Source organism: Pelodiscus sinensis, chromosome 8 (genome assembly GCF_049634645.1).
Source record: "Pelodiscus sinensis isolate JC-2024 chromosome 8, ASM4963464v1, whole genome shotgun sequence".
NCBI lineage: Eukaryota > Metazoa > Chordata > Testudines > Trionychidae > Pelodiscus > Pelodiscus sinensis.
Genome location: NC_134718.1, coordinates 45629352 through 45656185, shown reverse-complemented (window position 1 = coordinate 45656185; position 26834 = coordinate 45629352). Strand labels below are relative to the sequence as shown.

At 46.1% G+C, this 26834-nt stretch overlaps 1 protein-coding gene across 1 annotated transcript in view; it reads left to right on the top strand.

Annotated features, from left to right (window-relative positions):
* Positions 1 to 23079, top strand: part of LOC102446969 (opsin-VA-like) — a 35733-nt gene extending 12654 nt beyond the window's left edge. Inside the window, exons 3-5 of the mRNA XM_006136623.4 lie at positions 573 to 690; positions 20920 to 21159; positions 22498 to 23079. Of these exons, the coding sequence (XP_006136685.1) occupies positions 573 to 690; positions 20920 to 21159; positions 22498 to 22728 (589 nt within the window). The 3' untranslated portion in view covers positions 22729 to 23079. The remainder of the gene's footprint in view (positions 1 to 572; positions 691 to 20919; positions 21160 to 22497) is intronic.
* Positions 23080 to 26834: the final 3755 nt, after the last annotated feature.

Sequence of the window (26834 nt, the reverse complement as noted above, 5' to 3'; positions counted from 1 at the left end):
CACACTAGATTGCATGCCCATTTATGTGTCATGTTTGTGCTCACACAAACTCCACTATGTGCTCAAGCCCTGATTTGTGCATGCACAGAGGTATTTGCCCACAGAATACATGGTAATTTTTATGCACTGGCAAAAGAGCATGATATGCACTGTGTACCCTTTGAAAAATCTAGACCAGAAAATTTAACAGGTAAGTGCCTGCATTTCAAAGGATCACTAAATGTTTTATAATTACATTCTATTTATAAAATATATCTGTATGTGAGAGAAATTGATATTGCCATTTGGTGTCTTGGTAGACTATACTGATCTAGTTAGGATGATTTAGTTGGGGTTGGTCCCGCTTAGGGCAGGGAGCTGGACTCAATGGCCTCCTAAGGTCTCTTCCATCCCTAGGATTCTATGATTCTATTATCTCCAAAAACATTGGCCTTGTTAACAAAAGCATAACATGCAAGATTTGTTTTTTAAGCAAGGTCACACAGAGAAAAGAGGGATATGAAAGGATTCTTGAAACAAACTGAGGAAGTAATGTAATATTAAAAATATATTATATTTTGTGTTTTATACAGGTATTCAGGAGCCTATAATGATCATACCTACATTATTACATTCTTCACCACCTGTTTCATACTACCATTACTTGTGATTTTGATATCCTACGGAAAACTGATGAGGAAACTAAGAAAGGTGGGTACAACCACTACAAAAAGGGCATAATTATGCAGTCTGGAATTTTCAGCAAATAAGCACTGTTTTAAGACCACCAAAATGTAAGCAGATCAGATTTCCAGACATTGTGGAAGAATGGCTACTTAGCAAACTATGATAAATCTGCTGACTACACACTGAGAAATTCCTACACTGGTAATACAAATGTCAGACTTTTCAAAAGTGATTGCTAATTATCAGTCCATGCAGTAATTTAAGTATCAGAGGAGTGAAAGAACATACTGCATTGTGCAAACTAACAAAGGAATGGACTGAGCCAATATAGCTATATTTATAGTTTTACTTCAAATCAGTGATGTTTCTTCAGATTTAAACTAAAGTCAATGACACTAATGCTGAAAAACAGCACTACAACACTCGATATATTTACATTAGTTTGTAAAAATTGTAAATTAAAGAATATTGTTCAACATGTAAAGTGGAAGGCAATAAACTGAATCCAGAAGATTTGCCAGAGACACAGGGATCTGAAAAAGATAACAGGCTTGAAAAGTGTTTTTGATTTAAAAATTATTCCAGCTCTCTCAAAATAGTACACACAAATGCTACTCAAAGTGTGTTTGCTGCCTAGAGAGAGAATGTTATTATCTTTATTTCATCAACAAAGCAACACCATCATAATACTTCAACTAATATTTAAGAAAGTAGGCTTTGTTGTATTGGGATTTTTAATTTAGTGTTTGGATAATCAAATGTCTGCTTTTATTTATTCTGCATTTCAAAGCAGGGTCTGCAAGTAAAACAAGACAGAAAAGTTAAAGAAATGAGTACCCAAGCTTTCATCCCCAAAACAAGTTTTAATTGTCTACTGGGATAAGTTGGACAGGAATCTACATGTTGTGAGTGAAAATGTTATGCCCATACAAAGCACATGAGATCTTTTATAGGGGAGAAGGCAGCACACTGCATTTATTGAGAATACAACAGTTAGCATATGCTTTTCAGTCACCCACACATACACACACCATGCACACAGTCCCGCCAGTTGATGTTATAGTTACCAGTCCAGAGTCTGGATCAATCTAGTGGCCAGCCAGATTGATCGCAGAGGGGAGCCGGGCTTTGTTGGTCGTGATCTGATGCTCCTGGAATTGGTGACAAGACGAACCTAAAGTCCCATGGCAAAGCACCCTGTTCTTACAGTCCCTTTTCTCTGTTGAAGTCTATGGATTTTGCTATGTCAGTTTGTGACCAGTTACTCCTTAATTGGTATTGTCTTTTGATGTTAACATTCCAAAACACCTCTGAGAGGGTCATCCTGTCCTGGATTGAGTTAATCAATTGTCTTTAGGGGTGCCAGCCTCCACCTTAAGGTTGTCAATCTACCCTTCCTTAATCATGGATGCACGTTGATGATTCTCTGGTGTTAATAAGTCTAGTTAAATTTCTTCACCCCTCCTCTCTTGACGATCTGGTTTTAACAATGAACTTCATACCTTATCTTTTTTGGATGCATACATTCCTCATTCACACAAAGTCTTTTACAGAGACCTTCAAAGGTATACAATCAACAGTGTTTTATATTGAGCAATAAAAAAGCATTGTAAATTAAACCTTACTAAATCTTGTAATCAAAACAGTTCACATTATGGCCTTCAACATTTCTCTAATCTTATTAGCATAGACGCAATACAAGATCTTGTCTCTTATTTACTAAACCTTAAAACAAAGAAATGTATGTTTAACTAAAGGGTCTAATGGTCTGTCCCTGCCTTCACATCAATACAGACACCGGCAGTCTGTCAGATGCGTTTCTACCAATGCCCCAGAACAGTGGTCCCCAACCTTTTGGGGCTTCCGGGTGCCCAGGGGCGGGGCTGCTCCTGTGCTGCGCGGCCGGGGCCGCTCATGTACCACGCGGCCGGGGCTGTGAACACACCATGCGCCCGGGGCAGTGCCATGCATGGGCCACGCACCTGGGGGTGGGGCCACTCATGTGCTGTGCAGCCAGAGACCACACATGCGCTGCACAGGCACTGCATTGGGGACTACTGCCCAAGAGGGTCACAAAAAAGGGTGGCTGGCAGGATGAAATTAAGTCACACATTGCTACATTATTAAATCTGAAATCGTATATATAGTAGCCCAATGTCTGTGACTCTGTAACGCTGAACTGCTGGCTGTTCCCTCCGCGCGGCGCTGTTGCCTCCCACCATGGCGCTCGGCTGAATTCTGCACCACTCAGCCAGGCCGCCGTGGGGGAGAAAGCAGCACAAGTGGCCATTTGGGTGCGACAGTCCCCATGCAGCACCCCTTGCTCCCCTACTGCAGCCTGGCTGAGTGGCGCAGAAGTCAGCTGAGTGCCACGGCGGGAAGGAAAGGGGGGCGGGTGGTGACGTACATGGCCAGGGTGCAGGGCCTGGCTGTGTACGTCACCGCCCCACCCCCCTTCGCATCCTGCCGTGGCGCTCGGCTGACTTCTGCGATGCTCAGCCGGGCCACAGTGGGGGAACCCAAATGGCCACTTGCTCCCCCGTGGCAGCCCAGCTGAGTGGCGCAGAAGTCAGCCGGGTGCCACGGCGGGAGGCGAAGGGGGGGTGGGGCGGTAATGTGGGGTGTGACAGTGGCTCCAGGCCCCACCGCCTGGCCATGTACGTCACTACCTTGCCCCCCTTCGCCTCCCACTGTGGCACTTGGTTGACTTCTGTGCCACTCAGCCGGGAAGCCATGGGGGAGCAAGTGGCGCAAGTGACCATTTGGGCTCCACGCTCCCCATGTAGCACGGGGAGCGTGGAGCCCAAACAGTTGTTTGGTCTCCGTGGTTCCCCGAGTGAGAGGCAGGAGAGGGAGGAGAAGAGAAAGAGAGAGACAGAGAGAGGCAGGAGGTGGAGGAGAGTGGAGAGGGGGGAGGGAGGCAGTAAGGAGAGAGAGAGAGAGAGAGAGAGAGAGAGAGACCGGAGGCTCAGGAGAGAAGACCGACGTGGAGGAGAGACCTGAAAATCCCGTCTTATGATGGGCTAATTGGCTAGTCATACATATAGTAACCGAATGTCTGTGACTCTAATGCTGAAACTCTGGCTGTTCCCTCTGGGCGGCGCTGTTGCCTCCCGCTGTAACGCTCGGCTGATTTCTGCACCGCTCAGCTGGGCCGCTGTGGGGGAGCAAGCAGCGCAAGCAGCCATTTGGGGTTCGTGGACCCCATGTAGCACCCCCATGCTGCATGGGGAGTGCGGGGCCCAAACAGCCGCTTGCGCCACTTGCTCCCCTGCGGCGGCCTGGCTAAGTGGCGCAGAAGTCAGCCGAGCACCACGGTGGGAGGGAAGGAGGAGAGGGGCTGTGACTTACATGGCCAGGGAGCGGGGCCTGGTAGTGTACGTCACTGCCCCGCTCCCCTTCGCCTCCCGCCATGGCGCTCGGCTGACTTCTGCACCACTCAGCCAGGCCTCTGCAGGGGATCCCAAATGTCCGCTTGCTCCATTTGCTTCCCCGCTGTGGCCCGGCTGAGTGGTGCAGAAGTCAGCCGAGTGCCACGGTGGAAGGCGAAGGGGGACAGGGCAGTGACAAGTGGCGTGAGAGCAGCTCCAGACCCTGCTCCTGGCCATGAACAGACCCTGGCCGGGGGCAGGGCGGGGGAATGAGGGGAAGGGGAAGGTGGAGGACAACTGGGAGGCTGCAGGATCAGTGCTGGGGTGAAGGGAAATGGTGCAGGGGGGCAGCTGGAACTCATAGTAAGTTGCTCAGCTGTGCTGCCATGCGGAAGCAAGTGGTGCAAATAGCCATTTGGGCTCCACACTCCCCATGCAGCACAGGAGTGCTGCACGGGGACCGTCATGCCCAAATGGCCGCTTGTGCCGCTTTCTCCCCTGCGGTGGCCCAGCTGAGAAGAGGAGAAGAAAAAGGGAGAGTGAGAGGCAGGAGGGGGAGGAGAAGAGAAAGAGAGATGGAGAGAGAGGCAGGAGATGGAGGTGAGCTGAGAGAGAGAGAGAGAGAGAGTGGGAGAGGCAGTAGGAGGAGGGGAGAGAGAGACGGAGCAAGAGACCAGAGGCTCAGGAGAGAAGACCGAGATAGAAAGGGAATAGGACGTGGAGGAGAGACCTGAAAATCCCGTTGTATGATGGGCTAATTGGCAAGTATAAATATAAAATCCCACTCCTACAAAATCCTAGCCCTATTGCAATCTTCAGGCAGTCCCCGGGTTACATGGATCCGACTTACATCGGATCCCTACTTACAGACGGGGTGAAGCAACCCCGCACTAGCTGCTTCCCCCCAGCAGACCAGGGAGATGCGAAGCTAGCGCCCCCTCCCCCCCAGCAGACCAGGGAGACGCGGAACGGCTTTTCTCAGCAGACACCTCAGCTTGAGAATAAAGGACTGAGGGAAGTGAGGTGTGAGAGAATAAAACTGAGCTCTGGAGAAATGTTTGGCTAGAGTTTCCCCTATAATATGTACCAGTTCCGACTTACATACAAATTCAACTTAAGAACAAACCTACAGTCCCTATCTTGTACGTAACCCGGGGACTGCCTGTATAGGAGTTATCCCATTGACTTAAATGGACCAGGATGTCACCCTGCATATATCCAAGGGAGGCTAGCTGAGATGGCTGTGCAATGATTCAGGTAGGTCTTAAACAAGATGGCTACGTCTAGACTGGCATGATTTTCTGGAAATGCTTTTAATGGAAAAGTTTTCCATTAAAAGCATTTTCGGAACAGAGCATCTAGATTGGCACGGACGCTTTTCTGCAAAAGCACTTTTTGCGGAAAAGCGTCAGTGACCAATCTAGACACGCTTTTCTGCAAAAAAGCCCCGATCGCCATTTTTGTGATCAGGGCTTTTTTGCGGAAAACAAATCCGAGCTGTCTACACTGGCCCTTTTGTGCAAAAGCTTTGCGCAAAAGGGACTTTTGCCTGAACGGGAGCAGAATAGTATTTCTGCAAGAAGCACTGATTTCTTACAGTAGGAAGTCTGTGCTTTTGTGGAAATTCAAGCAGCCAGTGTAGACAGCTGGCAAGTTTTTCCGGAAAAGCGACTGATTTTCTGGAAAACTGGCCAGTCTAGACACAGCCGATGTGTTCTCAAACCTGGATGTTAACTGCAGAAGAACCTGTGTTTTAATGTGCACGGACATTCTGATGTGAAAGTGGACTCTTTCAGCAAAAGGGAGAACTAAACTGCAATGTGCTAGAACACCCAAGGCATTTATGCCTGTGTTGACTTCAAAACAACCCAAACTCTTGGATAAAGGTGATGAACCTCTGCTTCCAAAATCCCCCAGACAGCTTTTTATGTGATGTACCAAGGGGGTTGCCTTTCTTGGGGTGGTCAAAGATGATTGCAGGACCAAGAGAATATTTTTTGGACATACAGAAAGGAAAACTAAAATGTGAAGAGAAAGACATGCAGCAGCATTGATTGGCTGCACTGCTGTAGCAATAGGAGAATGACAAAGGATGGCCACTCAGACTGGAATTTCTCCAGAAAAAAAAGGGTTTTCTTGTAAACTCCAGAAGTGAAAAAAAGAAATGGGCAAGTGGAGATTTAGGGTGGGAAAAGAAAATGACTCCTTAAGAAAAGATGATAGCTGGAACACAAGACTTGCATTCCATGTTCTGTTCAGGATTTAGCCTAACCTTTTGGAGACAGTGATCTTCCCTCTCTGGCTTGATCTAGTCAGAAATTATTTCACTACCAGGACAACAAAGACCCTGGATGTGTCATGGAGTTTATCTTCAAATATACAATGTCCAAATCTGTACCTTTACTACAAGCCTTCAAAACCCCTTTGCATAGTTCTTTTAGTTAAGCCATTCAGTTTGTACCAGTCTTTCCCCTCAAATTTTGCTAACGTTTACCAACAATTTTATGTATTGAACTGAGCTGGAGTTTCATTGCCTTTGACAACCTAAAGTACAGGCCTCTGCATAACAGGATGTTGACACTGGTTAATTGTGTAAGTTCTGTAATTGCCATTAGATTGTACTGAATAAGCAATTAAAGTAGAGAGGGACCCAAGACTCTCCTGATCTACTGATTTTGTCTGGAGTCATCCCTACTTGGAAAAATAGGGATCTAGGGTCTTGTCAATTTCTTTCCAAACAAAGCTACTCACTGCAGCACTCATCTCCCAATTGTCATGTCTCAGGAAGCCAACAGAAGGTTTAAAAAACATTTTGAAAGTAGCGAAATGACTTAACACTTTAAGAAAAGTTTTTAATTAGTGGTTTACGACAGAGATAGAGACCTTATGCTGCATTCCTTCATTTGTCAGATAAAGCCCTACTTCAAGGCTCCTTATCAACTAATTGGTCCAGGATTTAGGAAGAATGCATCAATTGTCATCTATGACAAGCCAGAGTTAGAAAGGCTAATGTGAGATAAGCAGAGATGGAGCATTGTCAAAATACTATCCCATCACAGTCCCAGAAAAATACATCCCACATGCACACAGTATGAAGTAACCCATATGATCTCCATTAGGATTAATGGGAAGGAACGTGTGTGTGTGTGTGTGTGTGTGTGTCTGTGGTAAAAAGGTTATAGCTACTGTCAAGTGAGTATCAACTTTTAGAAGCTTTGCTTCCTCTGTGGCCATCTGCAAAGCTGAAGGGAAAATGAGGCAAAAAGGCATTCCTTTTGTATTTCCCAGTCCTGGCAACACTGTACTGTGCTCGTCTACTGAGCCAGGTTAGAGTGCCCTTTTGGCCTGCTCTCATCTGCATCAGCACTCATCAACGCAAAGAGAATGTTCTGGCAACTAGAGATTGCTGAGGGATACCTCAGTCACTGCATCTATGGCAGCTCTATGCCAACTGAGAAACGTAGGTGATAACCGCTGAGAACTGGATCTGTTGCATTTATTGTCACTTTGTCCCAGTAGAACAATACAAAGCAGCTGAAGAATGGCCCTGAATCCAGCCTCTATTTAAATACTGCAATTCTGCCCATCCCAAAAGTTCAAAAAATCCATGAGATGAGCCTCAAAAATCAAAAGATGTTTTTAAACAAATCTGAATCATGCTCTCAAACCTTCTGTTTTCTGAACACCCCCCTGCCCGCCCTGCCATATGTATAGGATAATGCAGTGCTGCCAACTCTCACAAATGTAGAATCAGAGAGTTGATTTTTTGACCCCTTTTCCCAGCAGAAGTTCTCACAGCTGCCCCCAAAGAGTTTGGGGTCACATTGGGTGGCATCCTGTACAAACACAGGGTAAGGGAAAGGCCTGAAGAATTTACAGCCTAGTGCAAAGTGTAGGGGTGAGCTGGTGGTGTGGGAGCTGGCATGGGGGTTCACAATTTCATCTCACATAGGGAGTCATCCAGCTTCTATTACATTGGAACAAGGTCTAATCCCTGTTGAACTAAGCAGGATACAAATGGGTGAACTACAAATGAAAGGTTCTACAGCTCATTAAGCAACACCAGAAAGCACCTACCCCCGTGAGCAGTAAAGTTACACATTCAAGAATGGGACTAATTTTCTGGAAGGAAAACTTTATGAAGTTCTGACCTTTTTTGGAGTTTACCCAGACAGAGTCTTCTACTTTCTGGAAACACAGGCAAAAATCTTCCACAGAAAGCTTCCAGACTGAACAGAAACAAGGTATTCTTGTTCTAAAGAGTGTTCAGACATGGAGTTAATTAGAAGTAACTCCAGGTGTAGCTAAGCCTTTGTTAATCTCAAATACATTCTGAATCTGCGACACACCATTCTTAAAGGGACAGCTCTCATTAACCAAAATAAAAACACCAGACATGCAACCTTAAAACAAGTTCTAGCATAACATCCAAATTCACTTCTAAATCCATCCCACCTATAGATGTCAACATCATAGCCCCAAGCTCAGCTACTTATGATATAGGAATAATTAATAAATGGAGAACATGCTATTTTCATCTGTGTAGGCCACGGCATGTATGGAAAAAACACCACACGTAACCTGGGCTATGTAAGTATTAGAGAAACAGCAGTGAATACAGATAGAGCAGACTATGGCTCTTCTCTTGCCTTTAAAGCTAACTAAAACATTGACCCAGTGTTGCTTGAATTCTTCACTCAATTGATTTTTGTACATGCTTCATTTGAATCATTGCTCTGATTTGTCCCGGGAAGGAAGGACTAGCCTAGCCCTCTCTCACCACAGCAGCTTGGGGCCAGCTGAGAAGTGCCTCTCCATGGCCCCTGCAGCTGCAACGGGCACAGTTGGGCAGGGGTGAATGTCTTCCTACTGGGACAGGTCCAGGTTCATCAGCTCACTGTGCTCCCCAGCCAGAGAAAGGAATGTAGCAAACTATGTACTTTCCCCTCATTCCCTGGCAAAGGGGACCAGCCGGCAATGTTCCCATATGAATGGGGGGGGGGGGTGAGTTCAGCCCCTGTATCCTTACTTAAGGGCACCTGGGGAGCAAGTGAGAGGCTTGAGGCTGGGGTAGTTCTGGATGGGCATATGCCCCCACCTAGCCCCTTTCACCTGCCTGGTGAGTCTGTCCTTTTTCTGTGTGGTTTTATGAGAAGCCATCCCATTCCAGGCACAACCAAACCCCTACCTTCCTTTAAGTCAGTGATTCTCAAGCTTTTTGACCCATGGCCCATCCCATTCAGTGCAGACTTTTCTATAGACCACTAGCCAACCACCTATGATGACAAAATGGGTGCAGGAGGGGTGGGAGTGGGAGGTATGGTGAAAGAGCAGGTACGAATAGGTGAAGTAATGGGATGCGGTAGGACATGGGAGTGCACTTACCTTCCAGCTCCTTCACCCTCCACTGCTCCTGCTGGCCAGGATTCTGGAGAATGGAAGCAGCAGGAAAGCCTCGAGGTGAGAGGCTTCCTGCACTGCTGATCCCCCAGCCAGGGGAATGGGTAGTGACAGTGTGCAAAGCTGGTTTCTCTCCCTGCAAGCTGGATCCGGCCCGTGAGGTTCAGGGCTCCCTTTGGCAGCCCTGGCGTTCCAACCTCACATGGAGGGGGCACAGGGCTGGAGGGCCAGAGCAGGTTCACTGAACCCTGAACCCACAGCCCACCTGCAAGACAATCGTGATCCGTAGACCATACTTTGAGGTCTAGACCATTGCTTTACGTTATAAGAGGAAGCTGTATACCAGATTCAGGAATCTGGCTCTTACCACTTAGGAAAAGTTCTTGAGGAAACAGATAGGCACATGTACACAGACAGACAAACTCTCTCAAATATATGCTAGATAATGTGCTCCTCTTATCTGGGAGCACCTTATCTTATGATACTTCCTATAGTTCTCTCTTCTATCATCTGTTTTCTCTGCCTCACTTTCACCCCATTTCTCTGAGCATCTGCTGCTCCACCTTTTCCTGTATCTGCTTTCTTTGTCCCTTTTTGCCCCGTTTTTTTTCAGTTCACAGAAATGTTGGAGAGTGTGATGGACATAGGGATGGGGATGGGAAGAGAAGATTGGACTGGAAAGGAGATGTGATTTGGGATCACTGTCAGAGTTATTGATGGGGTTGGTTTGTGAAAGGACTGCCACTGGATGGGGAGAGTGCTTGTTCCTTGCACATTGTGTCTCAAGCATCACCAGACCATTACACAATCTGGAATATCTTCCCCCGCATTTTCCCTTGTGAGAATTGTCACATGAAAAAACAGGACTGGCTTCTCCAACCTGCACCTTTATGGGTAGGTACCCTGAGATCACGGCTCTTCATTGGCTTTTACCCCAGGCAGCTTGTTCTGCAGTAAAAGCATAACCACCTATACTCCAGAAAGTACAGACTTTTCTTGGTTGGCATCACCTGGGGATTACAAAGGACCTGGGGGTTACAGTGGATGAGAAGCTGGATATGAGTCAACTGTGTGCCCTTGTAGCCAAGAAGGCTAATGGCATATTAGGCTGCATTAAGAGGAGCATTGCCAGCAGATCCAGAGATGTCATTATTCCACTTTATTCGGCTCTGGTGAGGCCACATCTGGAGTATTGTGTCCAGTTCTGGGCCCCCCACTACAGAAAGGATGTGGAAACATTGGAGAGGGTCCAGCGGAGGGAAACCAAAATGATTAGGGGGCTGGAACATATGACCTATGAGGAGAGGCTGAGGGAGTTGGGTCTGTTTAGTCTGCAGAAGCCAAGAGTGAGGGGGGATTTAATAGCAGCCTTCAACTTCCTGAAGGGAGGTTCCAAAGGGGATGGAGAGAGGCTGTTCTCAGTAGTGACGGATGGCAGAACAAGGAGCAATGGTCTCAAGTTGTGGTGGGAGAGGTCCAGGTTGGATATTAGGAAAAACTATTTCACTAGGAGTGTGGTGAAGCACTGGAATGGGTTACCTAGGGAAGTAGTGGAATCTCCATCCCTAGAGGTGTTTAAGTCTTGTCTTGACAAAGCCCAGGCTGGGTTGATTTAGTTGGGATTGTCCTGCCTAGAGCTGGGGGCTGGACTTGATGACCTTCTGGTCATCTTCCAGCTCTATGGTTCTATGATCACCTGATGGTGCTGTCACATGACACACTGACACTATGAGAGACCCATCAGCTGAACTCAAACCCATCATGATGCATAGACTTGGGAAAGCATTTGCAAGTATCTCCGAAGTGTTTGTTTTATCCTAGTGGGCACCATAGTTGGAGTGTATTAGTTCTGCCATGGAAGAAGACAAATGGTTTTGTGTATTGGAGATGGGCCTTTCTTACAAAGTTTGGGGGATGACTGAATCCATCCCAAAATGTAATGGTGCTTGGAAGCTGGGTTTTTGGTTGAATCCCTCTTTATTTTGTGTATTACAAAATAATTGAAAGAAGACTTTGAAATCTGCCCAGTACAGCATAAGAAAAATTCCAAGTGTCTTTGAGTTCCCGCAGGCTGGCTTGTCTGCAACTAGACATTTTGGGCTCGTCTACACTGGCCCCTTTTCCGGAAGGGGCATGTTAATTTCACCTATCGTAGTAGGGAAATCCGCGGGGGATTTAAATATCCCCCGCGGCATTTAAATAAAAATGTCCGCCGCTTTTTTCCGGCTTTTAAAAAAGCCGGAAAAGAGCGTCTACACTGGCCCTGATCCTCCGGAAAAAGCACCCTTTTCCGGAGGCTCTTATTCCTACTTCAAAGGAATAAGAGCCTCCGGAAAAGGGTGCTTTTTCCGGAGGATCGGGGCCAGTGTAGACGCTCTTTTCCGGCTTTTTTAAAAGCCGGAAAAAAGCGGCGGACATTTTTATTTAAATGCCGCGGGGGATATTTAAATCCCCCGCGGATTTCCCTACTACGATAGGTGAAATTAACATGCCCCTTCCGGAAAAGGGGCCAGTGTAGACGTAGCCTTTAAGTGTGTGAGGACAGCTGGCAGACCTTTTTGGAGCTTATTATACAGCCTCATTTTCTTTTGGTTTCAGGCTGAACTCCATTCTCTGACTGCAGGGGGGGCCAACAATCCTGGGTCCTCTGGGAAGGTGGCTCCTAAAAGGGGTGGGGTTTCAGGGGGAAGGGGCAGGAGTGGGGGGGCAACCAGCCCTCAGCAGCTCTCAGAGTGTGCCAAGCTGACTACCTCCATCCTGCTGCTAGGCCTGAGAGCCATCCAATAGTGGTGGCAATGGCAGCAGCAGGGAGCCCCCTGTCCCGTTCCCAGCTGCACTGCCTGCGGTCCCTCTGCCCCGCGAATTCCAGTGACTCCATGGGTTTTCTGGCCTGCTGTGAGCTCTTCTGCCCCTCCCCCTTTGCCCTGTGGATTCTGGTGCCCCTGCTGGTTTCCCAGCCTGGCCGGCTGCACGCTCTGGTGCTCCGGGGGCTCTGCTACCTCACTGGCCCTACCAGCCAGCTTTGCTCCCAGCCTCTGGCAACCTCTGTGCTGGGGCTCTCTAGTTCAGCAATATCAGTAGTCGTGCTGGATCACAGAGATTCAACCCGTATAGTGTTCCCCTCCTGTATAGTGTTCCTCTGCATTTCAAATATGGGTGAAATGATTCCTAGCTATGTATAACCACTACCTGCTGGATGTTGTACTCTGTCCCCATTTAGTGGCACCAAGACCAGCTAGAAAGTGATGAGCCTTCTATTGCTTTGGCTAAGAGACATGTATTTTTCAGGTCATGCAGTGGAGGCTCTTGCTTTAAGCTCTAGAGGTCCCAAATTTCATCCCAGCTGACAAGGACCGGTGTCTGTCAGTGTTACCTGTGTGCTTATAAAAAGCATCATATAAATATCATAGGGTATGTCTTCACTACAGCACTAATTCAAACTAAATTAATTCGAATTAGTTAATTTGAACTAAGCTAATTCGAACTAGTGCATCTAGACCTAAAAACTAGTTCGAATTAGCATTTTGCTAATTCAAACTAGCATGTCCACATTGAGTGGACCCTGAACCGGGGTTAAGGATGGCTGGAAGCAGTGCTGGCAGGGCATCAGATTAGGACTTAGAGCGTGGAGCTGCTGCCTCAGGCTAGCCGAGGGCTGTACTTAAAGGGATCCGACCCCCACCCCGGACAGACAGTTCTCAGGGGTTCCCCGCTCGCTTGTCTACCTTGATAAGGGACAGCAAAGCAGTCCTGTCTTGGAGTGCCCTGAGTGCCCACACTCGGCACATCACAGCACTCGGCCATCAGCCCAGCTGCACTTGCCACAGGCTGCCATCCGGGGAGGAGGGAGTCAATCGGGGGGCTGCAGGAGAGCTTCCACCCCGAGGAGCCCGCAGAGCCACCTCAGTCCTCCCCATCGGGGGCTTGTACCCCATTTCTCCCTCACCTCCTTCCACTTACCCTTCCCTAGCCCCCCTTTCTGATGTAAAAAATAAAGGATATGTGTTCAAAAATAGAAACTCTCTTTATTTAACAAAACTGCGGGTGGGGGGAGGATTAACCTCTGGGGAGACTAGGAAAAGGAGGTGGGAGAGGGGAAGAGAGAGGGTGGGAGAGGGGAGGGGGAAACCTGGGAGGAGGGAGCTGGAAGGAGGAAGCCAGGGGAAGAAGGAGGAGGGGAAATATAAAACTATGGTACGCCCACATCTTCAGTACCATGTACAGATGTGATCTTCTCACCTCCGAAAAGATATTTTGGCCTTGGAAAGGGTTCAGAAAAGGGCAACTAAAATGATTAGGGGTTTGGAACGGGTCCCATATGAGGAGAGGCTAAAGTGACTGGGACTTTTTAGTTTGGAAAAGAGGAGACTGAGGGGGGATATGATAGAGGTCTATAAAATCATGACTGGTGTGGAGAGGGTGCATAAAGAAAAGTTCTTCATTACTTCCCATAATAGAAGGACTAGAGGACACCAAATGAAATGAATGGGTAGCAAGCTTCAAACTAATAAGTGAAAGTTCTTCTTCACAAAGCAAATAGTCAACCTGTGGAACTCCTTGCCACAGGAGGCTGTGAAGGCTAGAACTATAAGGGTACGTCTACACTACAGCGCTAATTCGAACTAAGCTAATTCGAACTAACGCGTCTAGAACTAAAAACTAGTTCGATTAGCGTTTTGCTAATTCGAACTAGCATATCCACATTAAGTGGACCCTGAACCAGGCTTAAGGATGGCCGGATGCAGTGCCGGCAGGGCATCACAGGAGGACTTAGAGCATGGAGATGCTTTCTCAGGCTAGCCGAGGGCTGCGCTTAAAGGGATCCGACCCCCACCCCGGACAGACAGATCTCAGGGATGCCCCGCTTGCAAACCAGTCCTGGCTTGGAGTGCCCGGAGTGCCCACACTGGGCACATCACAGCACTCGGCCATCAGACCGGCTGCACTTGCCGCAGGCTGCCATCTGGGGAGAGGGGGCAATTGGGGGGCTGCAGGAGAGCTTCCAGCCCCAGAAGCCCGCAGAGCCAGCCCAGTCCTCCCCATCGGGGGCTCATGCCCCATTCCCTCACCTCCTTCCACTTACCCCTCCCTAACACTCTTCCTGATGTACAAAATAAAGATAACGTGTCTTCCAAAATGGAATCTGTCTTTATTGAACAAAACTGGGGGAGACTGGGAAAAGGATGTGGGAGAGGGGGAGAGAGAGGCTGGGAGAGGGGAGGGCAACTAAAATGATCAGGGGTTGGGAACAGGTCCCATATGAAGAGAGGCTGAAGAGACTGGGACTTTTCAGCTTAGAAAAGAGGAGACGGAGGGGGGACAGGATAGAGGTCTCTAAAAGCAGGAGTTGGGTGGAGAGGGTGCATACAGAAAAGTTCTTCATTAGTTCCCATAAAGAAGGACTAGAGGACACCAAAGGAAAGGAATGGGTAGCAGGCTTCAAACTAGTAACAGAAAGTTATTCTTCACAAAGCAAAGAGTCAACCTGTGGAACTCCTTGCTGCAGGAGGCTGTGAAGGCTACAACTAGAACAGAGTATAAAGGGACGTGAGATCAAGTCATGGAGGTTGGGTCCATGGAGTGCTATTAGCTAGGGGGTAGGAGTGGTGTCCCTGGCCAAGGTTTGTGGAAGGCTGGAGAGGGATGGCACGAGACAAATGGCTTGGTCACTGTCTTTGGTCCATCCCCTCCAGGGTCCCTAGGGTTGGCCGCTGTCAGCAGACAGGCTACTGGGCTAGATGGACCTTTGGTCTGACCCAGGACGGCCATTCTAAGCTCAGGGCTCAGGGTTAGGGGTCTCAGTGGACCCCCTTGATTTTCATGCACACCTGCTCCTGGGTGGCCAGGCTGGCAGCTCTCCTGCCTTAGACGGCCACTTTCCTGTGCCTAGTGCGTAGATCGTGGACAAGGTCCACGATGTCCGCACTAGCCCAGGCGGGTGCCCGCCTCTTGCGGTCCCGGGCAAGCTCCCGGGAGCTGCCAGCCTGGTCCCGGGAAGAGGGGGAGGGCTGGGGGGCATCGGGTGGCTGGCTCGAGCCGTGCCAGGTGCAGGGTCTGCTGGCTGGGTGCTGGCAGGCTTGCACCTGGCACAGGCACCGTAGCCGGCCCGTGGCCCTTTAAGGGATCCGGGGCCGGGAGGGGGGCAATAGAGTTTCCCTGGTGTTGGCCAGAGTGGCCACGAGGGAAACCTGGGGAAGGCTAGCCTCCCACTAGTTCGAATTAAGGAACTACACACCCCTTAATTCGAACTAGCTAGTTCGAACTAGGCTTAATCCTCGTAAAATTAGGTTTTCCTAGTTCGAACTAAGCGCTCCGCTAGTTCGAATTAAGTTTGAACTAGCGGAGCGCTAGTGTAGCACCTATGAAAGTTAGTTCGAACTAACGTCCATTAGTTCGAACTAACTCTGTAGTGTAGACATACCCTAACAGAGTTTAAAGAGAAGTTAGATAAAGTCATGGAGGTTGGGTCCATGGAGTGGTATTAGACAGCGGGTAGAAATGGTGTCCCTGGCCTCTGTTTGTGGAAGGCTGGAGATGGATGGCACGAGACAAATGGCTTGGTCGTTGTCTTCAGTCCATCCCCTCCAGGGTACATAGTGTTGGCCGCTGTCGGCAGACAGGCTACTGGGCTAGATGGACCTTTGGTCTGACCCAGTACAGCCATTCTTATGTTTTTATGTTCTAAGCTCAGGGTCGGGGTCTCACTTGACCACCTTGATTTTCATGCAAACCTGCTCCTGGGTGGCCAGGCTGGCAGCTATTCTGCCCTAGATAGCCACTTTCCTGTGCCTAGTGTAGAGGTCGTGGACGTTGGAGGCTTCCCTCCAAACCTGGATGAGGTCCACGATGTCCGCACTAGACCAGGCTGGCACCCGCCTCTTGCAGCCCTGGGCAGGCTCCTGGGAGCTGCCAGCCTGGTCCCGGGAAGAGACGGAGGGTTGGGTGGCAGCGGATGGCTGGCTTGTGCCGTGCCAGGTGCAGGGTCTGCTGGCTGGGTGCTGGCAGGCTTGCACCTTGCACGGGCACCGTAGCCAGCCCGTGCCCCTTTAAGGGCTCCGGGGCCGGGAGGGGGGCAGAAGAGTTTCCCTGGTGGTGCCCATAGTGGCCACCAGGGCAAGCTGGGGAGGGCTAGCCTCCCACTAGTTCGAATTAAGTGGCTACACAGCCCTTAATTCGAACTACTTAATTCGAACTAGGCGTTAGTCCTCGTAGAATGAGGCTTACCTAGTTGAAATTAAGCGCTCCGCTAGTTCGAATTAAGTTCGAACTAGCAGTTTGCCTGTGTAGCGCCTATCAAAGTTAATTCGAACTAACGGCTGTTAGTTCGATTTAACTTTGTAGTGTAGACAGACCCATAGGCTCTTCAGGACAAGGTCTGTCTTTTTGTTCTGTGTTGTACAGTGCTTAGCACTAGTCCATGGTTAGGGCTCCTACACACTATTATTAATAATGTTGGATATAATACTATTATTTAAGATGTATCATCATTACCATTAAGTACTCTTAATTGTTATAGTTTAAATTCATCTCACTCATTGGCTCTATACTTGATTGCAAACTGCCATAATTTCAAACACGTCTTAGCACAGAATGTCTCTTTTCCTCCTGACAATGGTTTCCAAACTTACTTTAGGACTAAATAATTTGGAGTCTTATACAAAATCAGAATGCCAAAGCCATTTTTTACAGGAAAATCCATTATTATAATCAAGCAGTCAGTTTCAGGATGTAATGCAAAAAAAGGGATAACAGCAGTAAACCAGACTCTTTTCATATTCAATTTTTTAATTCAAAGAACAAAATCATCCATGCTAAGTCAAGAGGAACTGCAATTAATGCAGGTGGAAAAACATATGCTGCAAAACTTAAAGCAATTCCTGCTTGGAGTTAGATGCCTTGGTGCTTTTAAAAATGCTATTAGGTGCTATCTGTACCTTCTGGAGCATGAATACCTATAAAACTCTACCCCTAAATGCCAAAATAACAGTGGAAACTGTGGGGCAGTAGCAGTTCAGCTGAATCTACTTTGTCATGTGTCATCACTTCCCTTTCCTCAGGCTGCCCAACATGAGACTTGGTAAGCAAAGATATTGGAACCTAATAAAGTAGAAGTTCTTTCATTTATTATTAACTAGGCTCCAGGGTTTCTAATGCCACTCAGAGTTAGCACACTTCCCATTTAATTATTTAACAACACACAAGTTTACTATGATACTCAAGTAAAAGCAATAAAGAGTTCAGAAAATACATGTATAATGTAACCCATTAATGCTCTTTTTATTCCTACTTGCTCAGACTCTACATTGCTGAACCTTAGTAGAGGCCCACCTTAAATGTATGCCCCAAATTAAAAAACACAGTAAGAGAACGAAAAAAAGTGCCACCATGGCTTAACAACCAAAAAGCTTTGGCAAGATCCCTCACATTTGTATTATCAGTATCCCTCACCAAAAGCTCTTTAGTTAAGTTAGTTGTCATGGGATAAGAAGGAAGGTCCTCTCATGGACTGATAACTGGTTAAAAGACAGAAAACAAAGGGTAGGAAAAATGGTAAATTTTCAGAATATAGAATAGCAACTAGTAGTGTCCCCCAAGGGTCTGTACTGGGACCAATCCTATTCATCCTATTTCTAAACGATCTGGAGAAAGGGGTAAACAGTGAGGTGGCAACATTTGTAGATGATACTAAACTGCTCAAGACCGTTAAGACCAAAGCAGACTGTGAAGAGCTTCAAAAAGATCTCACAAAACTAAGTGATTGGGAAAACTATACATACAAAATGATGGGGACTAATTTAGCTATAATTACTCAAGAGAGAGATCTTGGAGTCCTTGTGGATAGTTCTCTGAAAACATCCACTCAATGTGTACTAGCAGTCAAAAAAGCAAACAGACTGTTAGGAATCTTTAAAAAAGGGATAGAGAATAAAGATACAGAACATATTATTGTTGCTATATAAAACCATGGGACATCCACATCTTGAATACTGCATACAGATATGGTTGCCTCATCTGAAAAAAAGATATATTGGAATTGAAAAAGGTTCAGGAAAGGGCAACAAAAATGATTAGGGATTTGTAACGGGTCCCATATGAAGAGAGATTAAAAGACTGGGACTTTCATCTTAGAACAGAGGAGACTAAGGGGGGATATGATAGAGGTCTATAAAATCAACTGGTGGAGAAAATGATTAAGGAAAAAGTATTTACTTGTTCTCATAAGATAAGAACTAGGAGTCACCAAATGAAGTAAATAGGTAGCAGGTTTAAAACAAACAAAAGGAAGTTTTTCTTCATGCAGTACATAGTCAACCTGTGGACTTGACTGACTGAGGTTTTAAAGTCTGTCTTTGATAACAAAGTACAGATTGCACCTCTAAAATCCAGGACTCTGCAATTTGTGTACCTTTTTCTGATTGTTTTTTTCGGAAGAGGCTTTTCTGAAATTTGGCCCGTCTACACTGAGCCAAATTTTGGAAAAACCTCCTCTTTCGGAAGAACCCTTCTTCCTCATGAAACGAGGAAGACAGGGCTTCTGAAAGAGCAGTGTCTTCTCTTCTGCAAAAAACTTCATAGTCTAGACATAGTTTGACTCCGTCTGAGTCTGTGTTTTGGTCCAGGCAGTGCTCCTGGTTGCTGGCCCCAATGCCTCTGGCCCAGGTGTGGTTATGCTCCCCACTGTGCTGGTCCCACTGCTGCTGGGGCTGTGCTCCATGGTGGGGCTGTGTTCCCTGCTACATCAACGCCGGCTACTTATGGGGCTGTGGTCCCCACCACCAGACCAGCCCTGAACTGGGCCAGCCAGGCTCACTGGACCAGCAATATCTGTGGTCCTTCCAGACCACAGATGTTGCTAGGCCAGAAAGTCCCGGATTTTAGAGGTACAACCTGTATTTTGTAATCAAAGACAGTTTTAAAACCTCAAAACTTTTAATAATGATAATATTTGTAATTCACATTAGCACTGAGTACATATGACATGTTAAGATCTAGTAACTGCAACTTTACAGTTTGTCTTTTAGAAACAGATTGTTTTCTTACTCGATTTACTGATCTGTGTCCTTGTTTCTAACTATTAACTAATATATGCTGGCTAGCATTCATATATATCAGCGGTCCCCAACCTTTTGGGGCTGCCGGGTGCCGGGCCACCCATATGACGTGTGTCTGGTGCTGGCATCACCCATGTGCTGCGCGCCGGGGGTGGGGCTTCCCATATGCCGTGCGCCGGGGCCGGAACAGCCCATGCGCCGCATGCCTGTGGGCGGGGCCGCCATTGCCCATGTGCTGCATGCCCAGGGCCAGCGCTGCTCCTATGCTTCGTGCCCAGGGCCGGTGCCACCCCTGTGCCGCGTGCCCAAGGGCCGGCACAGCCCTTGCACTGCACACTCGGGGGCAGGGCCACCCAAACGCTGCACGCCCGGGGCCGGCACTGTCCATGTGCTGTGCGCCCGGGGGCGGCACTACTCCTGTGCCGCACGCCCGCAGCCGGGGCCGCCCCTGTGATGCGTGCCCGGGGCTGGCACAGCCCTTGCACCGTGCACTCGGGAGCAGGGCCACCTAAACATGGCGCACCTGAGGGCGGGGCTGCCCTTGTCCTGCACGCCCGGGGCCGACGCTGCCCATACGCCATAACCCAGGGGGCCAGCACCGCCCATGCGCTGTGCGCCCGGGGGCGGGGCCGGCACCGTTCACTCTGTGGGCGAACAGAAATGGCCCGGCGGGCGTCATGGCGCCCATGGGCACTGCCTTGGGGACCACTGATATATATTATACTGATAATACTACCCACAATATATAGCCCAGGCATTTAAATTTACACAGTATTAAGCTTTAGTATAGCAGTTATTTAACCCAAATTGGCCTGTGTCTTTGTTATAATCCTGTACACTTATGGTAAGTATCCCATAACAACTTGCATGCGCTGAAGCAAGCCTTGGCTTGAATAGATAGGAAAACAGTGTCAGGACCGATGGCAACAGGAAAGGAGTTACCCACACAAACCTATGAGGTGTCTTCATGCCTCTTGATGCCTTGAATGTGAGAGTTCAGAACAAAGATAAGGATACATCATGACCTGGAATTCAGAAACAAAAGATAAAGGGGCACCCCCATAATACCAAAACAAAAACGGTAAAAAGCTGATCAGTTGAATGCAGTTGCAGCTGACATTCCTAGTAGCTTTTGCTGGCAAACGGTAGGGTATAAAATGATGGCTTTAGGGATGTAACTTCAGGGAGCACACCTGCTACATAAGAAGAATGTAACATCACTGTGTGGGATTGCTCTCCTGAGACTGCTGTCAGAGAGATCCTTTTCCCTCTACCATATTCATAAACCTGACTGACACTGGTTATTTGGTCTGTTTAGTGTATTTCATAACAAAATAACAAATCTAGGTGGGGTCAAGCCATTTGCTCTACAATACATCAATATTATTTTCTACCAAATTTTCTGGAATCTTATATGTTTTTCTTCAAAGGTGTCAGATACTCAAGGCCGACTGGGGACAACAAGGAAACCGGAAAGACAAGTCACTCGCATGGTTATTATTATGATCCTTGCATTTCTAATTTGCTGGTCTCCATATGCAGCCTTTTCCATTCTTGTCACTGCATGTCCTTCCATTGAGCTGGATCCTCGTCTGGCCGCAATCCCAGCTTTCTTTTCCAAAACAGCTACAGTTTATAATCCGATTATTTATGTCTTTATGAACAAGCAGGTAACGTACACCTTTAATACTCATATTTTTGTTGTGTATTTGACTCACTCCTGAATGAATAGAATTGTTACAATAATTAACATCTATTTATATATTAATTAAAAAATACTGCTCCATTTATATGACACATAATCCAGAATTAAAATAACCCAAATACTTATACCCATAATACTTATATTATGTATTGTAGACTCAAATTGTACATCAGGGTTCATGAGCTGGCTGGGCTAAGCATGGCTGCATGATAGATGTTAAATATTAATTAATATTAATACTTTTAGCAGTAGTTCTAGAAGTTAGCACTGAAAAATACCTTACTGAATTATTGTAGTTCCTTAATGTGAATTCAGTTTGCAAGATTCTCCTGTTCAACTTTTGTCGTTTTGTGGGCATTGCAATATTGGTAGATGTTGTGAAGTGTATACACGGAGAGGCAATGTTGGGGTGTTTTTCAGAATTTGTGAGGGGGGAAAATGAGTGTGGCGGTATGTGAGGGGGTATATGAGATAGCATTTTGCGGGAATTGGGGGTGTGATTGGTTCCATGGGAAGTATCAGAAGTTGAAGAAAGGCTGACAAGAGGAAGAAATCTGACTGGCAGGTGCTTAATGCTGATAATGGATACAGTAATAAGAAACTCAGTGGAATGGAATAGTATATGGGACGAATAGCAGGCGGTTATGGTACTAAAATCAGAATGCAGTGTGTATTATTACAATAAAGTAAAAAAGACAGTACTTGAAATAGGAAGTTGTATTAAGCTGAGAGAATGAAAGAGAAGCCGATGCATTTACTGGTACTTACAACTGTTGGAGAGAGAGGAGCAACCACTCTCTTCATATGCTATTGACTGCATACACTAGGCTTCTAGAGTGGACAGGAATATGATGATGTCACCATGCTTTTATATGTGAACAGAAATGTCAGGATATATAAACAATCCTTCTCAATCTTCCTAGGAATTAGCTCATAGAAACAAGTTGTGAAACTGGTGAAATTACAAATCTGATTGGATAATCAATTCCATGTTGATCTTTGTAAGGGGATATTAGCAGCATCACAGAGGGTTAAATGATTTTTTTAAAATATAATTTTCTAGTTGACTTTATCCCTTCAAACATCATTGTTTCTTGGCATGACAACAATTATTTGTTTCCACTACAAATTTAAACATTTCAGGGTTATGACAGCTATTTCCATACATTTCCTATCCTGAAATGTTGATTCATGCGAAGGTTTTCAAATGTTTTCTGACAAAATACAAGCTGCCTCACAGAAATGTTTTAAATTTCCTGATAACTTTAAAAAAAAGCTAATCTTCTTTATTTTATCATTCTAGTTCAGAAGGTGTCTCATTCAGCTGTTCAGATGCAGTGATCAAGAGACTGTAGAGTCCAATATGAACCCAACTTTGGATAGAGTGGTGCTTACCCAAGACAAAGGTGGTGGTGAAGTGTCCACAATCGCAGCACATATCATGCTTTCAAACAGGAGAAACGAGGAAGAACAGAGGAGCTGCCGTTCTTTTGCTCAGTTGTCAGTTTCAGAAAACAAAGTCTGTCCGATATAAGCAGAACTGGTTTCAAGATATGAAATGCAACACTATAGAATGTTCCCTTGTTATCAGCTGTTCATGCAAAGACTGTTGGGACCCACAGCCTAGCAGAAATGTACCTCTGGGGTTGCTGAGTCACAGAAAAACCAAAGGCCACAAAACTTGGCATCTGTAGAGTGTTCCATGTATTCAGAGGGTGAGGAATCAGCATTCTAAGTCACAGCAGAATATCCCTTTCTGATTCTATCCCTTTCTCAGTACATCCACCCTCCTTGCTCCTGGGAATGACTTCAGAAGACTCCAGTGAACATATTCTGGGATTTGACATGCTAATGGGGATGCAAGTTCTCATTCAACTGATTAAATATCGTGAACTGGAAAAAACCCAGAGGCTCTCATAGCTCAAAATTAATAACGATAAATAAATAATACTTAGCACTCAGTTAACTTGAACTCAACCAGGTAGAAGTAGGGAGGGATTATGAGGTCTATGAGGTCTGATGACTTTAAAAACCAAAAAGAATGCAGAGTATTCTCTTGCCCCATGTTGATTTATGATCTGTGGTAGGGTTCCTTTCCCAAATCACCACACTATGGCAATCAAGAGATGTTTCTAGGGTCCCAGACCTAGTTTCATTAATACAAACCCAGTCAAGAAAACTTCCAAGAGCCCTTCATGTCCCTTCTTTCCTCCCTATCCTTGCCACACAAGAAAATCCTAGAGCTCCTTGAAGTGGATTTATAGCAGCTGACAATGATGGTAGTGGGAATAGAGAATAAAGCTAGGATGTTGTGCAGCATGGAAAGAGTCACACTCCAATGCTGTGCAAGTGACATTTCTGGGTAGGAGAAGATCTGTAACTGCCTGACCTTCCCCTATAGAAATCTGCCTGATGTAGAACTAGGATCCATTACCATGCAGAGATCACATAGCTCAAGAGACTGTTTCTATTTAATGCTCTTTGGGTTTCTTAGTAAATGTCATTTGTAAAAGTCAGCTCCTGGAGGAGATTCTGGTTAAAAAGCTCAGCTCCAACACCACTTTAGAGAGGCTCTTTGTGTCTCTATGCCCAAAATGAGTTCTTCCTCTTATTTCACATGAGTCATGATGTGTCTCTCAATGCAGCACGGTGTAGATGGTGCTTGGTCCTGCCATGAGTGCAGGAGGTTGGACTTGATGATCTCTTGAGGTTCCTTCCAGTCCTATGATTAATACTGGTGGCAATCAGCTGAGAGTTGCACCATCTTTACTAATCAGCCTCTGATCAGCTGCTAAGTCTACATCTCCTCTGACTTTGGATTCCACATCTTTTTACATCAGCATTGTGCTCGTGGGCCAAACACTTCAAACTATTACCTTATCCAAGCTTGGATGTCAGGAGCATGGAGTTCAATGTAAATACAATTTCCATAAACAATGCAAACAAAACTTGTCAGCTTTGATTCATTATGCATGTTGAATACTTTACATTATTTACCAATAATGCAGCAATAAAATCTGCTTCTCCTGAATGGTATACACTATCATCCCCTCCGATCAGGCTAGCATTTGACTGCAATATGTAATTTCATGTTTATGTACTCTTTGGTGTACATCAAATGAAATATGACTAAGGATCAGGCACAGCAGATTTGAAATCCTATAGTTGTGTTTTCATAACTGCGTGGAACTGAAAGGATGTCAAATCAAGAGACAGTGGTTGGCAGAGTCCATAGCAGTAAGGTGTTGTTAGGCAATATGTCCTTGAAGTGGAACACCATTTTTTCTTGACCCCAAGCGTTTGTAAAACACCAATAAAATATAGTAATCATGTCTATACTGAAACACTGCAGCCACATTAGCCTTATTCTGTACTAACCATAGCAATGCCAAAGTGATAACAAAACTAGTTACCAAAACCCAGAGTTTTCATTTCAATGTTGTTTTACTTCAGAGCAAAATAAGAATAAAATTCCTTTAATGTAAATATTTCAGTATTGTTTCTAGAAGCTTTTTCCTCTCCTTTTTTCTGTACAATAACAGATTATAAGGAACACAGAATGATAGAACCCTGAAAAGTGAATGGATGTGTGACCCACATCAACATGGCTGGCATGTTAGGAATTGAATTGGGGTCTTCCAGAGACAAAAGCACGAGTATCTTTAGCTTGAGCTAAAGTGCCAGCTTCTTTAAGGGTATGTCTACACTACAGCCGTTTTTGAGAAAAAACTTGAGTTACATCCACATTGCAATTGTGTTCTTTCAAAAGAAAGAAAATCGAAAGAACAGAGGGGTTTTTCAGACATTGGTAATCCTCATTCTACAAGGAAGAAGCCTTTTTGTGAAAGAGCTCTTTTTGAAAAAGGCGAGTGTGGACAGGGACAAGGGAGTTCTTTCGAAGGAAGAGGAAAGAGGAAAAAGCACAGGTGCCCTGGTGGCCACTCTGACCATAGTAATCACAGGTCACATGCAAGTTAACGTCCATTCAGTGTGGATGCTATCTTTCGAAAAAGCAGATCACTTTTTCAATGCGCTTTTGCAGTGTGGATGCTCTCTTTCGGAAGAACTCTTCTGGAAAAGCTTCTTCCGAAAGAAGCCTACAGTCTAGACATAGCCTAACAGAACTCTATCTTTGGCAAATCAGGGACTTAACTCAAAAACTTATTTACTCAAAGTTCATCTCATAGTAGTTCTAGACAAGACTCCAATTATGTGATGATCATGGTACCAGGGACTGAACCACAGAACTGAAAGGTTGACTTGCCACAGCTTGAATGAGAATCAAGGGGAGGGGACCCTTGAGGAGGGGGTGGGGACCCTTGAGGGAGGGAGCCCTGGGGGCGACAACACATACGCTAACCGGCAGGTACAAATGCATTGATTTTTCTTTTAGTTTGAACATCAACATTTTTATAGAATAAGTTTACCACCCCCAAAAGCTGCTGACTTGTATTCTACAGTGACTCCACCAAGCCAGTGTGTGTTAGCTCAGAAAGAAATACATAGCCAAAAGGCAGGCAATGCCTTATCATCTCTTACTGATCCGTCACTCTTTTCACCACCTTTTTCTTCTCTGAAACATCATGTTACTGGATTCACAATGTATACTCTCAGAATACTGGTTCCACAGAACCAATGCGATATGGTGGGTACCCTGTAGTGGTGACTATAATACAGACTCAATTCTATGGATTTTGCTGGACAACTATAGAAGCTTCTTATTTATTTTAACCTTGATGCTTTTTTTCTGAAGCGGGAAGGGGGTTAAAACTGGCATGGTTCCTGGGCCAAATTCTGCCCTGGTTGACTCTTTTGCAACCTTCAGGGATGATGAATGGATGTCTGAAGGTAGAATTAGTTATATTTCTGTGAGTTTTATTTGATAATTTAATCAGGAACTCCTTAAAACCCACACCCAAGATCATCTCACCTGAGGAAGTGGGTTCTGCCCACAAATGCTAACTATACTACAGGTTGAACCTCTAAAATCTGGGATTCTCTGGTCTGGCAACATCCGTGGTTGGGCAGGACCATGGATATTGCTAGGCCAGACAGCCCTGGCTGCCCAGTTTCAGAATGCAGCCGAACTGAGCTGCTAATGCAGAACGCATCCCCAGTGGGGCTGTCACAGTGGGGAGCGCAGGCCTGGCCAAGGCTGGCAGCAAGGAGCACAGACTCAGCTGGAGCAGCGGCCAGGAATGAAGCCCTATTGAAGCTAGTGAAGTGTGAAGCGCAGCTCCAGCTGGGGCTGGTGCAATGCGAAACCCAGCCTCGGTCAGGACTGGCAAAGATCCTGTGATGATTGGCTCATTATGCATGGAGAAGGAAAATGAATATCTCTTTTGGCAGCACTGTGCAATGTTGAGATAAACTTAAAAAAATTATCTTGCAGCACCTTAGAGACTAATAAAAATGTAGATGGTATCATGAGCTTTCGTAGGCACAAGCCACTTCTTCAGATGAATGAGTTAAGTACTCCAAGTACCCAGTGCTTGGTTTTTTAGGTCATTGGGTGTGGAATCTAGCAGGCAATCCAGTTAGGGTCTTTGTTTAAACCTCTATTGCAGGTGTGAAACTTGTAAATTAAATCAAATTCTGCAGCTTCTCTCTCCAGCTGGTTTTTGACATTGCCTTGTAATA